Source organism: Tamandua tetradactyla, chromosome X, assembly GCF_023851605.1.
Source record: "Tamandua tetradactyla isolate mTamTet1 chromosome X, mTamTet1.pri, whole genome shotgun sequence".
Taxonomy (NCBI): Eukaryota; Metazoa; Chordata; class Mammalia; order Pilosa; family Myrmecophagidae; genus Tamandua; species Tamandua tetradactyla.
In genome coordinates this window covers 92,931,478-92,944,409 of record NC_135353.1, presented here as the reverse complement: position 1 = coordinate 92,944,409, position 12,932 = coordinate 92,931,478, and the positions used below count along the sequence as shown (strand labels likewise).

The following is a 12,932-nucleotide window of genomic DNA, read 5'->3' as shown; positions in this document are numbered from 1 at the left end:
CGGGGGAATGGAGAATGACTGCTAACATGTCTTTTTAGAGTGATGAAAATGTTACACATAAATGTTAATATACTAAAATAAACTGTTATGTACACAGTTAAAAAGTGTATTTTATGTTATGTGAATTCCAACTCAGTTAAAAAAATCTCATCATTATCTTATATTTACCTAAAATATATGCTATCATACTCCAAGCAAAATCTGGCAAATACTAACCTAAATTAATCTCAAATGTTTTAAAACTTACAAGTTCAGATACACATCTTTTTATAGATGCATACATACACTCAAGCAAACACAATTAGACTACCGGTTTGACAAACTGTAGACAGATCATGTCATTCTGAGGGAAATTTTTAAAATCTTAAAATGGTTAGTAATTACCTAAAACACTACATTAAGGAAGCAAAAACTTGAAATATCTAGCAATCTAAATCAGTAACCCTGCTTACTGAAAGAACACACTTTATTACTATAATACTCAAATCACTATTAAAACCAATAATTATCTTTTATTGAGCACTTACTATTTGCCAGGTAGGCATTGTTATAAACCATTATATATATATAATCTCAATCCTACAATAATCAATAATGTAAGTACATTATCCCCATTTTACAGATGAGGAAACTGAGGCACAGAGTACTCACACAAATAGAGCCAAGTAGTCAAATTGAGATAGGTCTGTCTATAGTCTTATTTACCACACTACAGTATTCTCCCATAACAATAAAAAACTTCAAGAGTGCTTTTGCTGAAACTCCACCCAGGTTAGAACACATAATTCAACTATACATAAAATGTACACATATACTCTTTTTTAATTAATAATTTAAAAATTAGTTTCAAATTAAAATATTAAATATTTTATTTAAATTTGATGGAATAGCAATCATTCTACAAATAATTTAAAGGCACAGTCATTCAGATTAATTCCTAAGATTTTTGCAAAGAACAATGTAATACCTTGTTCTGGGCCGCTGTTCATCTTCGGTCTCACTAACTTCTTCACTAACACCTGATTCCTGAAAATCAGAATCTTCTGAATCTTCACTGCTCACTTGAATTAAAAAAATACATGAAGTTATCAAGTACTTCCCAAAAGAAATACAATTCACTTAATTTTTTAACACATCACATAAAAACTTAAGAGAATTGAAGAAAAATATTCGTGGTATGTACGTTAATGGGTAATGCATTACACAGATGAAACTATAATTATTTTAAAAGTATTTATAAATATATTTAAATACATTCCAAATATGACCATTAAATCATAAAGAATTCTGGCATTTCAAAATAAGAAAAGTAGGCTGGCCAAGAGTAAGGTGATGACAAGACTTTCTTTCCTCCTGATTCTGACTAAAAATATGGGCAGTATATATATAAAGAAGCTATATAAAAGACTGAAAAAGAAACAATAGCCAGCAGAAGGGGATTGAAGACATAATGACCTCTATAAAGGGGGGAAGATTATTGTGCTTTTTTTTCTCCCTTGTTTCCTGGCTTTTGACTGGAAGGCAGGCTGAATCCCAAAACTGTGCAGAAGCTACTGACAGCAAAACTCAGGGAGACACCACCTATTACTAGCCACGGGATAAGGAATAAGAAGCCCTGAAGGTCAGAAGAGTACATAAAGAGAATTTCCAATTTTGTTTTCTCTCAGTTCTGTATCACAACTGCTATTGCAGGCATCTAAAACCCCAGAAAAAGATCTATCTTTCCAGCCAAAGGAAGAAGGGCACAGAAAAGATGAGCTAGAATCTCTTGTGGTACCAAAAAGTAAGAAAGTGCTCAAAAAATGTGTAGGCACACTGAAAGGACACAGGAGTCAACATGAAGAAGCTTCCAATAGCCAAAGCCAGAACAATTTGAGCAATAAGATGAATAATGACAGTATTGGATTATAACTAACAATAAAATATGTATCTATGAGTCCATATTCTTATGAATATTGGAATAAACAGCTCTTCCTTACAATTATTAAATGTAGAAGTAATGGAAGAAATGGAAAAATCACCATTAAGCAAACAACACAGTAATCAATGTTTCATGCAAGATGGACAATAAAATTAGTGGGCAAGAATATGATGAGCAACAAGATATTTGCATAGTTTCAAAGTATCTCCCTTTAAGATATCCATTAAACATGAATAGAAAAACAGCATTCATTCCTTTAAAGTATGAGAAAAATAGCAGACACCAACTTAACCAAGCAAGCTACATTAACATTTCCAACAATAAGACACGTTGCTATCACTATATACCTTTATATGATGCACTAAGGACACAGTCACTTACATGGTATTTTGGTAAAAGTACATAATAGCCTCAATATAATCATGAGAAAATATCAGAGAAATACATACTGGAGGACGATTAAGGACACATTAGAACTAAATGCAATGTGGGATCCTAAATTGGAGCACAAAAAGGGCATTTGTGGGAAATCTAACAAAATTTGAATGACATACATAGTTCAGTTCAGAGGTAAGAAAACGTTTCATGTAAAGGGCCTGGTAGTAAATATTTTTTACTTTGTGAATGATTTAGTCTCCACTGAAACTACTGAACTCTAATCAGGTTTGCTATTGTAATGTGCAAGCAGTAAATGAATGGGTATGGCAGTGTTTCAATAAAACTCTATTTATAAAAACAGGCAGAGGATTGGATTTGGCCCACAGGTATAGTTTACCAATCCCTGGTATAGTTAATAGTGTTTGTATCAAAACTAATTTCTTGATTTTGATAATTGTACTTTTAAAGTCTTCTCTAAGGATAACCCTCACTCCCATAAAAGCTAAACAATCCCTCCTGTGCACCACATTATGCAATACCTGTTATATAAAACATCCCTAGTGGTGCTCCAATTTTTTCAATGCTTATTAAACCAGTGATTGCCAAACCTGACTACACAGAATCACCAAAACACTTTGAAAATATACCAATATTAGGGCATATCACCAAAGATTACGATGTTATTGGCCTGGGATGGAGCCCACTCATGAGTATTTTTCAAAATTCCACAAGTAATTCTCATGTGTAGACAGGTTAAAAACCACCATACTAGACAATCTCATTATTCATTTTTATATCCTCAAAACTTACTATAATGGAAATACGTAGGCACGCAATGCAAAGGATTCTTATTATTAGTGTAATGAAAATTTAATCTGAGTACACGCAAGACAATTTTTGAAAATATATAAAGCTCCCATAAATCTACCCAGATCAATTACATCTTCGAGCTTTCCTTAGGAAGCCACTATATCTTCTTGCAGTTGTATGTAATCTATTTTTTACAGCCTTTATTTTATTTTATTTGTTATTTTTATTTATCTTTATAATTTAAATGTGAACAAACTACTACAGTTTAAAAACATTTGGGCCATCTTAAATTTCTGGGTATATTCCCACTCTAAATTCTTTACTTCATTCTCATGTAAAAGAATAGCTGCTTCCAGTACACTGATATTCACTTCATGTGGATGTTCGATTGAGCAGATATACTTAAGTTTCCTTACTATACAATTAGTTTATAAAATCAGTTTGTGCCTTACATTCAGATATAAATATCTTACCCTTCCTTCTATTTCTGCCTTTGGCTTCTTTATATTCTTTAGGTTTCCTCTTTTTTTCTTCTCCAGATTCTCCATCACTGACAGCCAGTTTGTGCCTCAGAAGCCTATGTCTGTATCTTGGCTTCTTAGATTCTTCCAAATCTGAATCTGATTCAGAATTGACTTGATTTTTTGTTTCTAAATGGAGACATAAACCAATAAAACACTCAAGTCCTTTTTCTTTTTAAAATACTTTGTAAATTTTTTGTTCATTGAAAATTATGGTAGTTCATAGAAAAGATGAGAGCTGTTCTCTTTCCTTGGTATCACTGCTAATAACCAGTAATCTCACACACTGATATATTTACTAGGACTAATGAAATACCACCAATATACATTTATAGAATTTCTTGAAATATTTAAAATATTTTGCTTAAAACTCATCTGTGTATTGGCAGCAACTGATAAAACTACAGTAATTCCCACAATCATTACAGGATACTCAAAAGGAGTAATTGCAGTAAAGTTTTAAACATTTTAATGGATTTTAAATGCATGTACTAAGATAATTCCTATTCAGATATTCTTCAATGAATTCTTTAAAGGCAGGGAATCAAATAATGACATATTATACTTTTCTTTGGGGAGCTCACCCTCATCTCCTGGGTTTTCTTCACTTTGTTTTCCCATTCTTTTTTTCCCTTCTTCTGGTTCATCATCTGATGATCCATCCTCATCAGAGGAAAGATTGGCTTTAATTTCTTCTAAAAGCATCTTCTTGGCAATTCTTGAGAGTAAAAAAGCAATTAAAAAACTATATATTTGGTAGTGAAGTATATCAATTAAAAACATAGAAATAAATGTACCAAAAGATTTTATACAGTAAATAAAAGACTATCTAAACCATATTTTTTTACCTAAGGCACCAAGAGAATGTCCTTGGTGCTGATTATTTTCCAATTCTATAGCATTTTGAGAAATCTCAGGGACATATTCAATAGGCAGTTTTGACCAACTGCAATTTGATGCTGGATAATCTTCCAATCTTATAACTTTCTCTGCTGCCAACATCTCATTAACTACAACATCTGCAAGCCCCTTTACAGTAAATCAACTGATACAGACAAATGGCACTCCAAGACAAAATGCTACACAAGAGGGCTTATTCAACAGTAAAACATATTCTTGGAAAATCATTGTGTAATAAAACAACTATATATTGAAATAGTGACTCAAACTAGAAGAAAATATTTTGGTCCCTAAATTTCAATTTACTTCATAAATTCCATTAACCACATGAAAGTGTACACAAAATATTAAGTATGGAAGCAAGAAGAAATCCCCAATAATATTCAAGCTAAGGCAGAGAAGAGAGAGAAATGTTATTATTAAACACAGAGTAAAAGAACATAAATTACCATAAATGAGTTTTCATGATTCTAAAAAGAGTGCAGTAGCCTCACTCACAGCAAAATAGCAAATCAATTGCTAAAAGTATGTGAGAATACTTCTTTTACTAATATCACCATATATTAAAGTAAAAAATGTCCCAAGAAAATTTCCATGTTTGCACTAAAGGAAGAGATTTGAAAATGTAAGATAAAAGCAATCATGCAACTTTTGTCCAAGCCAAGGTGTTCTGATAAGTCTGTGCATCCTTTTGATATAAGTTCATAAATCATGATAACAAAGGAATACTTCTAAAAAAAAGTTTCAAATAGAAGGTGGCATGATTTCAACACAACATCATGAACTAGTTTCAACTGGGTAAATATCCACCGAACAATCAAGACTGACTCTCTACCTCAGTTAAAAACTTATACCTTGGATTATGAAGCTATTGTATTTCTGGATTTGAAAATCTCCTTTATATTTGTTAGCATACACTCTCACATTTCTATCATGAACTCATTCAATGGGAGAAGACTGTTAATGTTTCTTCAATTTTATTTAACAGGTAGAGTGTTCAAAAACATTTCATTGCTATTTACATGCAAGGATGTATATATTTTAAAGGCTGCTAAAGAGACTGAAGCAAATTAGGTGATCGTGCCCATAAATGTTTATTATCTGCCATTTCGTTCTTCCTCCCTCAAACAGATGGATTAGAAATACTTAGACACAGAGAGTATATGTCACCAACTGCTAAAGGAAGCCCCGAGAGTCATAGATGAGTTTGCTTTTCTGAGGGTTGCTGCCCTGATCTGTATTTCAAGAGAGTGAAGATTAGATCATATAATTTAAATCCTACCAAATTTAAGTAATAAACCTTTGGTCTTATATTCCTAGATCAGTGATTTGCTGACTTGGATTGCATACAGAAAACTTTTTAAAATGGGGAATATTAGAGGGTTGCCAACTTTTCATTTTGAAAAGAAAAAAAAATCTTAATCCAATTACCACTTACTTTCATCATTAAAAAAAATTAGGAATAGCTGCAACATATACCTTCAAATTAGAAAACAATTTCATAATAAAGGACAGTCCTTTAAATTCAATAAAAGTATTTTTCTCAAAAACTTATCTAAAATCATGTTTAAATACACATTATAATGTCATTTCCCAAAGACCAGGAAAAAGTTTCTTGAATCAATTTGAGGAAACCGTGCTTTGGAATTAATGTTGAACAAAATATAGTTAACTATGTGACATACAGGACACAAGATTAGAAATAAAAATGCATAGTTTATTTGAGGTTAAAGAGATCTCATATCACCATTGTGATACAATAATTAGGCAACAAAAATACAATCCCTAACCTACCTACTCTAAGGTTAATTCAGTAACCTGATTTCTATTTGTATTTATAAATTCAATAAAAGCCTTAAAATTCTCTATTTGCTGTAAAGATTTGGATGTTAATTTTAAGAAGCGAAATAATTTTTCTTCTTTCAAACCTTGGTCTCCTAGGAATAAAGTCTATTAAATGGGAGTTCAGAACAAACTAATTCATATTCAAGTGTGGATTATCGTGACGAAAGCTAAGAAATATGATGTATGTGGGATAATCAAGTATTCTATAGCAACCAAATAAATAATTTAATAAATCATACAAAATGAAATTAGATCCATACACGGAAGAATTACAACTCAACAACTTTCAGTAAAATGATAAAATGTGGAATAATCACAGTCATTTTAGATGTAAAAATTACAAATTTCAGAGAAGGGTCATTTTTCTCCAAATCACATACAGAATGATGGAGACTCCCTAACTTTTGCCTGACTCAGATGTTTTATATTTGCTCTCTAACACTTGTGACCAAAGGAAAACCTAGTTTATAGTAATAAAAATGAAATCCTAAAAACAATAAACAAGCAAAATTAAATCATTTTGCATAAATTGATTGATAATAAGTCGAACATGTCAAAGATCCATTGTATAATAAATCTAGCCTATAAAATAACTTATATCTCAAACTTACAACCTAATTTGAAGGACCTAAACCATAAAGGTGACTTTTAACCTGAGCAATCAGCAAACATGTTGGAGTAAGGTGTCTCATCTACAAAGACTGCTGTGTGATGCTTTAAAGGAAACTCTACTACCTTAACTCGGGAGTCACAGGCCACAGAGACTTCAAGGACATCATCAATTGAGAACCAAATGAGGCTGGAAAAGCATCATTTTGGAGGCCTTGGGTGGACCCATGCTGGTATGCATGTGATGGATGTACAGTCATGATCTCTAGTTGATTCTGTTTGGTCTGAAGTTTCCTTTCTTGAGGCTTTCCAGGAAAATCATTCAAACAACAAGGCACTTTCCCTGAAATCTCAATGCTCAATATTACATCTTGGGAAAGGTATAGCATACAAAGCAGTCATGACTCTATCAGAAGCATTAAAGGCACAGGGTGTGCCACTCTTGTGGCAGAAAACCTGGGCAGAGCCAGAAGTAATGGAGCCACTCCCCCATTTTCCTGAAAGGGAGGGAAGGGAGAAGGGAAGAAAGCAAAACAATTTGAGAGGGAGGGTAAAAACCCAGAAAGAAATAATGATCAGACATTGTTTATGAAAGAATAAATAGGAACCCAAAACCCACACAAGTTAAGCCTTCTAAACCACATAAATACCAATATAGTGCATTACACCTTCACTAAAAGAAAGCAGAAGTAAAATATCAAGGAATGAGCCCAACAATGCAAAGATAAATGAGCAATCAGAAAAAGAAAGCAAGCATACAAAGAAAGCCTAGAAAGCCAAGAAAGCCTTTAGTAATTTTGATCCCATCTAGAAAGGAAATGAATATCTCTTGTTTAAGCATATAAACAGGAAAAGAAAGTAAACCCCATCTTGCTGGTGCCTCTTGCTGGTTCTGTTTCTAAAAAAGGAGGGATTAAGAGAAGGACTTCTTGACAAGGGAGATTCCGAGAAACAGCCATTACAAAGCAACTCAAAATGTTAGAAGTAGACAGCAATACCATTGTTAGGTATCTACTCAGAGGACATAAGGGCAAAGACACAAACAGACATTTACACACCAATGTTTATAGCAGCATTATTTACAATTGCAAAGAGATAGAAACAGCCCAAATGTCCATCAACAGATGAGTGGCTAAACAAGCTGTGGTATAAACATACAATGGAACATTATGCAGCTATAAGATAGACTAAAGTCATGAACCATGTAACAATGTGGTTGGGCCTTAAGGACATTATGCTGAGTGAAATTAGCCCAAAACAAAAGGACAAATACTGTATGGTCTCACTGATATGAACTCACATTAGTGAATAAACTTGGAGAATTTTGTTGGTATCACAGACCATCAGCAGCTAGAAATAGGGTAAGATATTGGGTAATTGTAGCTGAAGGGATACAGATTGTGCAACAGGACTGAATACAAAAACTCAGAAATGGACAGCACAATACTCCCTAACTGTAATATAATTATGTTAAAACACTGAATGAAGCTGCATGTGAGAATGACAGAGGGAAGAGGGCTGGGGACATAAATGAAATCAGAAAGAAAGATAGATGTTAAAGATCGAGATGGTATAATCCAGGAATGCCTACAGTGTATAATAATAGTGAAATGTACAAAGTACAAATTTTAAAAATGTTTTTGCATGAGGAAGAACAATGGAATGTCATTATTGCAGGGTGCTGAAAATAGATGATAATTAATACTTTAAAATGTCACCTTATGTGTGAGACTAAAGCAAAAAATGTTTATTTGTTATAAAATTTATATTTTGACTAGAGCATTTCCTAATATAACTCATGTAGATAGTTTGATTGAATGTCATAAGTACTTGGAATCTCAGGTAGGACATGAGATTTTGTTGGTTTGTCCAGAGTGATGCGCTGATAAATCCCAGAGTGATTTGATCAGTGACTGGAAAAGTATTTGCAAGCCCCCTTCAGGGAATGGTGACAGCGGGGAGAAATTCAACTTCCCCAAGTTGAATTCTTGATATTCTCACAAGCAGTGTGGAGAACCAAAGCTATAGGATGAGCCCCCAGTCTTGGGGTTTGTTCATATGAAACTTAACTCCACAAAGGATAGGTCAAGTCTACTTAAAATTTAGGCCTAAGAGTCACCCCCAAGAGAGCCTCTTTTGTTGCTCAGATGTGGCCTCTCTCTCCAGCCAACATGACGAACAGTCTCACCACCCTCCCCCTGTCTACGTGGGACATGATTCCCAGGGGTGTGGACCTTCCTGGCAACGTGGGACAGAGATGCTGGAATGAGCTGAGACTCAGCATCAAGGGATTGAGAAAAACCCTAGAATGAGCTGAGAATTAACATCAAGGGATTGAGAGAACCTTCTCGACCAAAGGGGGAAAGTGAAATGAGACTAAGTGTCAATGGCTGAGAGATTCCAAACAGAATTGAGAGGTTATCCTGGAGGTTATTCTTACGCATTAAGTAGATATCACCTTGTTGTTCAAGATGTAGCAGAGAGACTAGAGGGAACTGCCTGAAAATGTAGAGCTGTGTTCCAGTAGCCATGTTTCTTGATGAGGATTGAACAATGATACAGCTTTCACAATGAGACTCTGTGAATGTGAAAACCTTGTGTCTGATGCTCCTTTTAGCTACTATATCAACAGAAGAGCAGAACATATGGAATAAAAATAAATAATAGGGGGAACAAATGTTAAAATAAATTCAGTTTGAAATGTTAGTGATAAATGAAAGTGAGGGGTAAGGGGTATGGTATGTATAATCTTTTTTTTCTCTATTATCATTTTATTTCTTTTTCTGTTGTCTTTTTCTTTTTCTAAATCAATGCAAATGTACTAAGAAATGATGAATATGCAACTATGTGATGATATTAAGAATTACTGATTGTATATGCAGAATGGAATGATATCTTAATGTTTGTTAATTTTTTTTAATAAAAAAAAGTTTTAAAAAAACGTTAGAGGTAGAAGGGACCTTTTGAGTCCAACCCTGTCATTTTATAGATGAAGAACAGGCTCAGAGAAGGAAAATGCATTAGTCAAAGAAATAAAGTTAGTGAGTGGCAAAGCTAGGAGTAAAACCTAAAATCCTACTTACTACTTTTAGTATGCCAGTGCTTTACTCACAACTCACTAACCAGTTCTGTGCTAATGAGTGTATGGTGACATAAGTCACATTCTTAAAGATGTATTTCACATATTTCAAAACATTGTATTTAGAAACGAAAGAATTCAAGCTTTGATTTTTAAAGATATTTTTAAAAGATTTCTAAACATTGTTAGTAAAGAATGTTCCATCTCTAAAATTCACTGACAGACTATCTCACATACATTCTACAACTTGTACTTCTATCATTTAAGAGGTTCTGAAAAAAAGGTTTCAAGAAATGGCATTTTATAGGGCCAAAATACTGTGCATCCATACAAAAAGGTGATGACATTCTTTTAAAATTTCTTTAATACACTTTGTGTACAATACCACAAAAATAATTCTCAATTAAAACAGTTCTGAATAAGATTATAGGTTTAAATACATGCTCTTTAGAGATTAAAAAAACACTATTATAAGTAAATATAGTACTAAAACATATTAAACATATGTAAAACAATGACTACAGCCAAGGAATGTTAAGTGGTTTCTGTGAGAACAGGATAGTGAACACACATCCTTCTAGGGCTATGCAAAGTCTATGGAATTACACACACAAAAATAAAAGGAATCAATTTTATAGTCTACTACATTATTCCACACACTATAGAAAGTACAGAACTGTTTTCTCAGAGCTACATTTGAACACTTTAAAAATCAATGAAAAAATTGCTGTTTATTATAAAAACTAGCATTTTATTTACTACCAATTCATTTCAACAAATCTATTAAACACCCACTATTTTCCAAGTTAAAACTTAAAATCTAAGATCTAATGGTCAATGTGGTTACTAAGTTCAAAATTGGTAATACTTGTTATGCATTACAATTCAACGTGCTTTTTCACAAAGACATCTTTTAGATTAGAAGATTTATTGAATTTTCCAGTATATCAAAAAGAAACTGCCATTTTGCAAAGTCACTGGATTTTTATTCTCACACTGAAAAAAGGACATTTCATTAATCCGCTTGTTTATTGTACCACCACTATAAAATTTGTGTGATGTTTTATTTTAATAAATATTATGTACTTAACAGTTAAGAATAAAAAAGAAATAAAACATTTCATAGAACTGCTATGGAATTCTTTCATCTTCAAAATATGTTTTTAATATGTTTCAACTCTTAAGTTGAAAATTAGTCATTTTCTTTAAATTGAAACTTTCCTTTAAAAAAATATGACCAAGACATAATACTCTGACCAAAAAATGGTGGAATTCACGTGAAAACTGAAGTCATTAAATATTTAGAAAGCTAAGCAATGGTTTGAAATATTTTTTAGTCACATGTCCTACCTACAATGTTTATAGGTAATGAAAACAGCATTGTTTTTTTAGGGCAAGAGTACCAGGAAAATTAATAGCAAATGACTCTTTAAAAAAAATTAGGAAAAGAAAAATAAATGCTGTGTGAAATTAAGAACCCATTATTAACAATTTATACATAGGCTCTCAATTTTGATTAAGTTCAAATTACAAAATGTGTATTCTCTGATTTTACATAAAAATCTAAACCCATTTTAGAGGATATTTTAAGAAGAACAAATAGTATTAAACATCTACACAAATTTAAGAAGTTTACCACAGAACTAATTTAATATTTTTTTATATTTGAAGAGTAAAAAGAATTTACATGTGTCAATTATACTGTGAAATTTCAAAGTTAAACATGAAGGAATTTATTAAAATCACAAAAACAAATCATTCTTGCTAACACTAGAAATCCAAATCTTTTAATTCTGTTTCTTTTTAAGAGTCTTTGGGAAAACCTAGTTCTCATTTTCTGGAAGTCCCAATTATCACCAAGGTACAGAGAGCAGGAAAGGAAAGGTGGATACAATTAATGCTCAACCTAAAGCAAAGAGGGAGAAAAGGCGACCACTACTGATCATATGTCTTTCCTTGTTGGGAATTCCCAGCATTAAAATAGGCTTGGCAGCAACTGGAACCAGTTTAGATGCCTAAAATAGATAGTATCTTTTGGTTGATTACTTGTATTATACATTACTTACCTGCACTACATAGACAAGTCAACTGAAAAAAAATTAACTTAAAAATTGCAAGATATTTTTTAAACCCTTACTCAAACAGAAAAGAAAGTAAAATATTTCATTTAAAATGCTACCTTTGTTTTTCCAAGTACAGTAAAAAAGAACACCAAAACAATTTTCCCAATTAAAAAAAGACCACCATGAAAACCTTTCACTGTAGCTTATGTATGTAGCAGAGAAGCTTAGCCCATAAGCATGCCTAATAGTTCCAGAGGACCTATTTTGTTGCTCAGATGTGGCCTCTCTCCTTCGAAGACCAAGTCTGCAAGTGAAACCACTGACCTCCCTGCTAAGTGGGACATGGCATCCAGGGATTAAAGCCTCCCTGGTGGCATGGCAGATAACTCCCAGGGATGAGCTGGCCCTGGCACTGTGGGGTCAACAATGCCATCCTGACCAAAAGGAAGAAAAGAAGTATAACAAATAAGGTATCAGTGGCTGAGAGAGTTCAAACAGAGATGAGAGGCTATGCTGGAGGTTACTCTTACGCATGCTTCAGTCAGACACTGCTTCCTATCATAACTTGCCAAACCCCAACCAAAACCATTCCTGCCAATCCTAAAGAATACCTAGGGCATTATCTAAAAATTCTACAAAGGTTCCATGCACTAGGGTAACTCTCCAAAACCTACAACCTCCAGATGGGACCCTGGACCAGATAAATCCTGAAATGCAGAAGTGCCAGCCCTTCCAGAACATAGATTAGGTTCTATGTTCTAGTTATAGTTCCATCCCCCTATCCCATATGATAGGCAGCCCCTTCC

General features: G+C 33.1%; 1 protein-coding gene across 6 annotated transcripts in view; it reads right to left on the bottom strand.

Annotated features, from left to right (window-relative positions):
• Nucleotides 1–12,932, bottom strand: part of ATRX (ATRX chromatin remodeler) — a 423,319-nt gene that overhangs the window by 230,760 nt on the left and 179,627 nt on the right. For all 6 annotated transcript variants that reach the window (XM_077145058.1, XM_077145060.1, XM_077145061.1 and 3 more), the window contains 3 exons: nucleotides 4,215–4,348; nucleotides 3,583–3,759; nucleotides 968–1,061 (listed from right to left, as the gene is read on the bottom strand). In XM_077145058.1, the coding sequence (XP_077001173.1) occupies nucleotides 968–1,061; nucleotides 3,583–3,759; nucleotides 4,215–4,348 (405 nt within the window). The remainder of the gene's footprint in view (nucleotides 1–967; nucleotides 1,062–3,582; nucleotides 3,760–4,214; nucleotides 4,349–12,932) is intronic.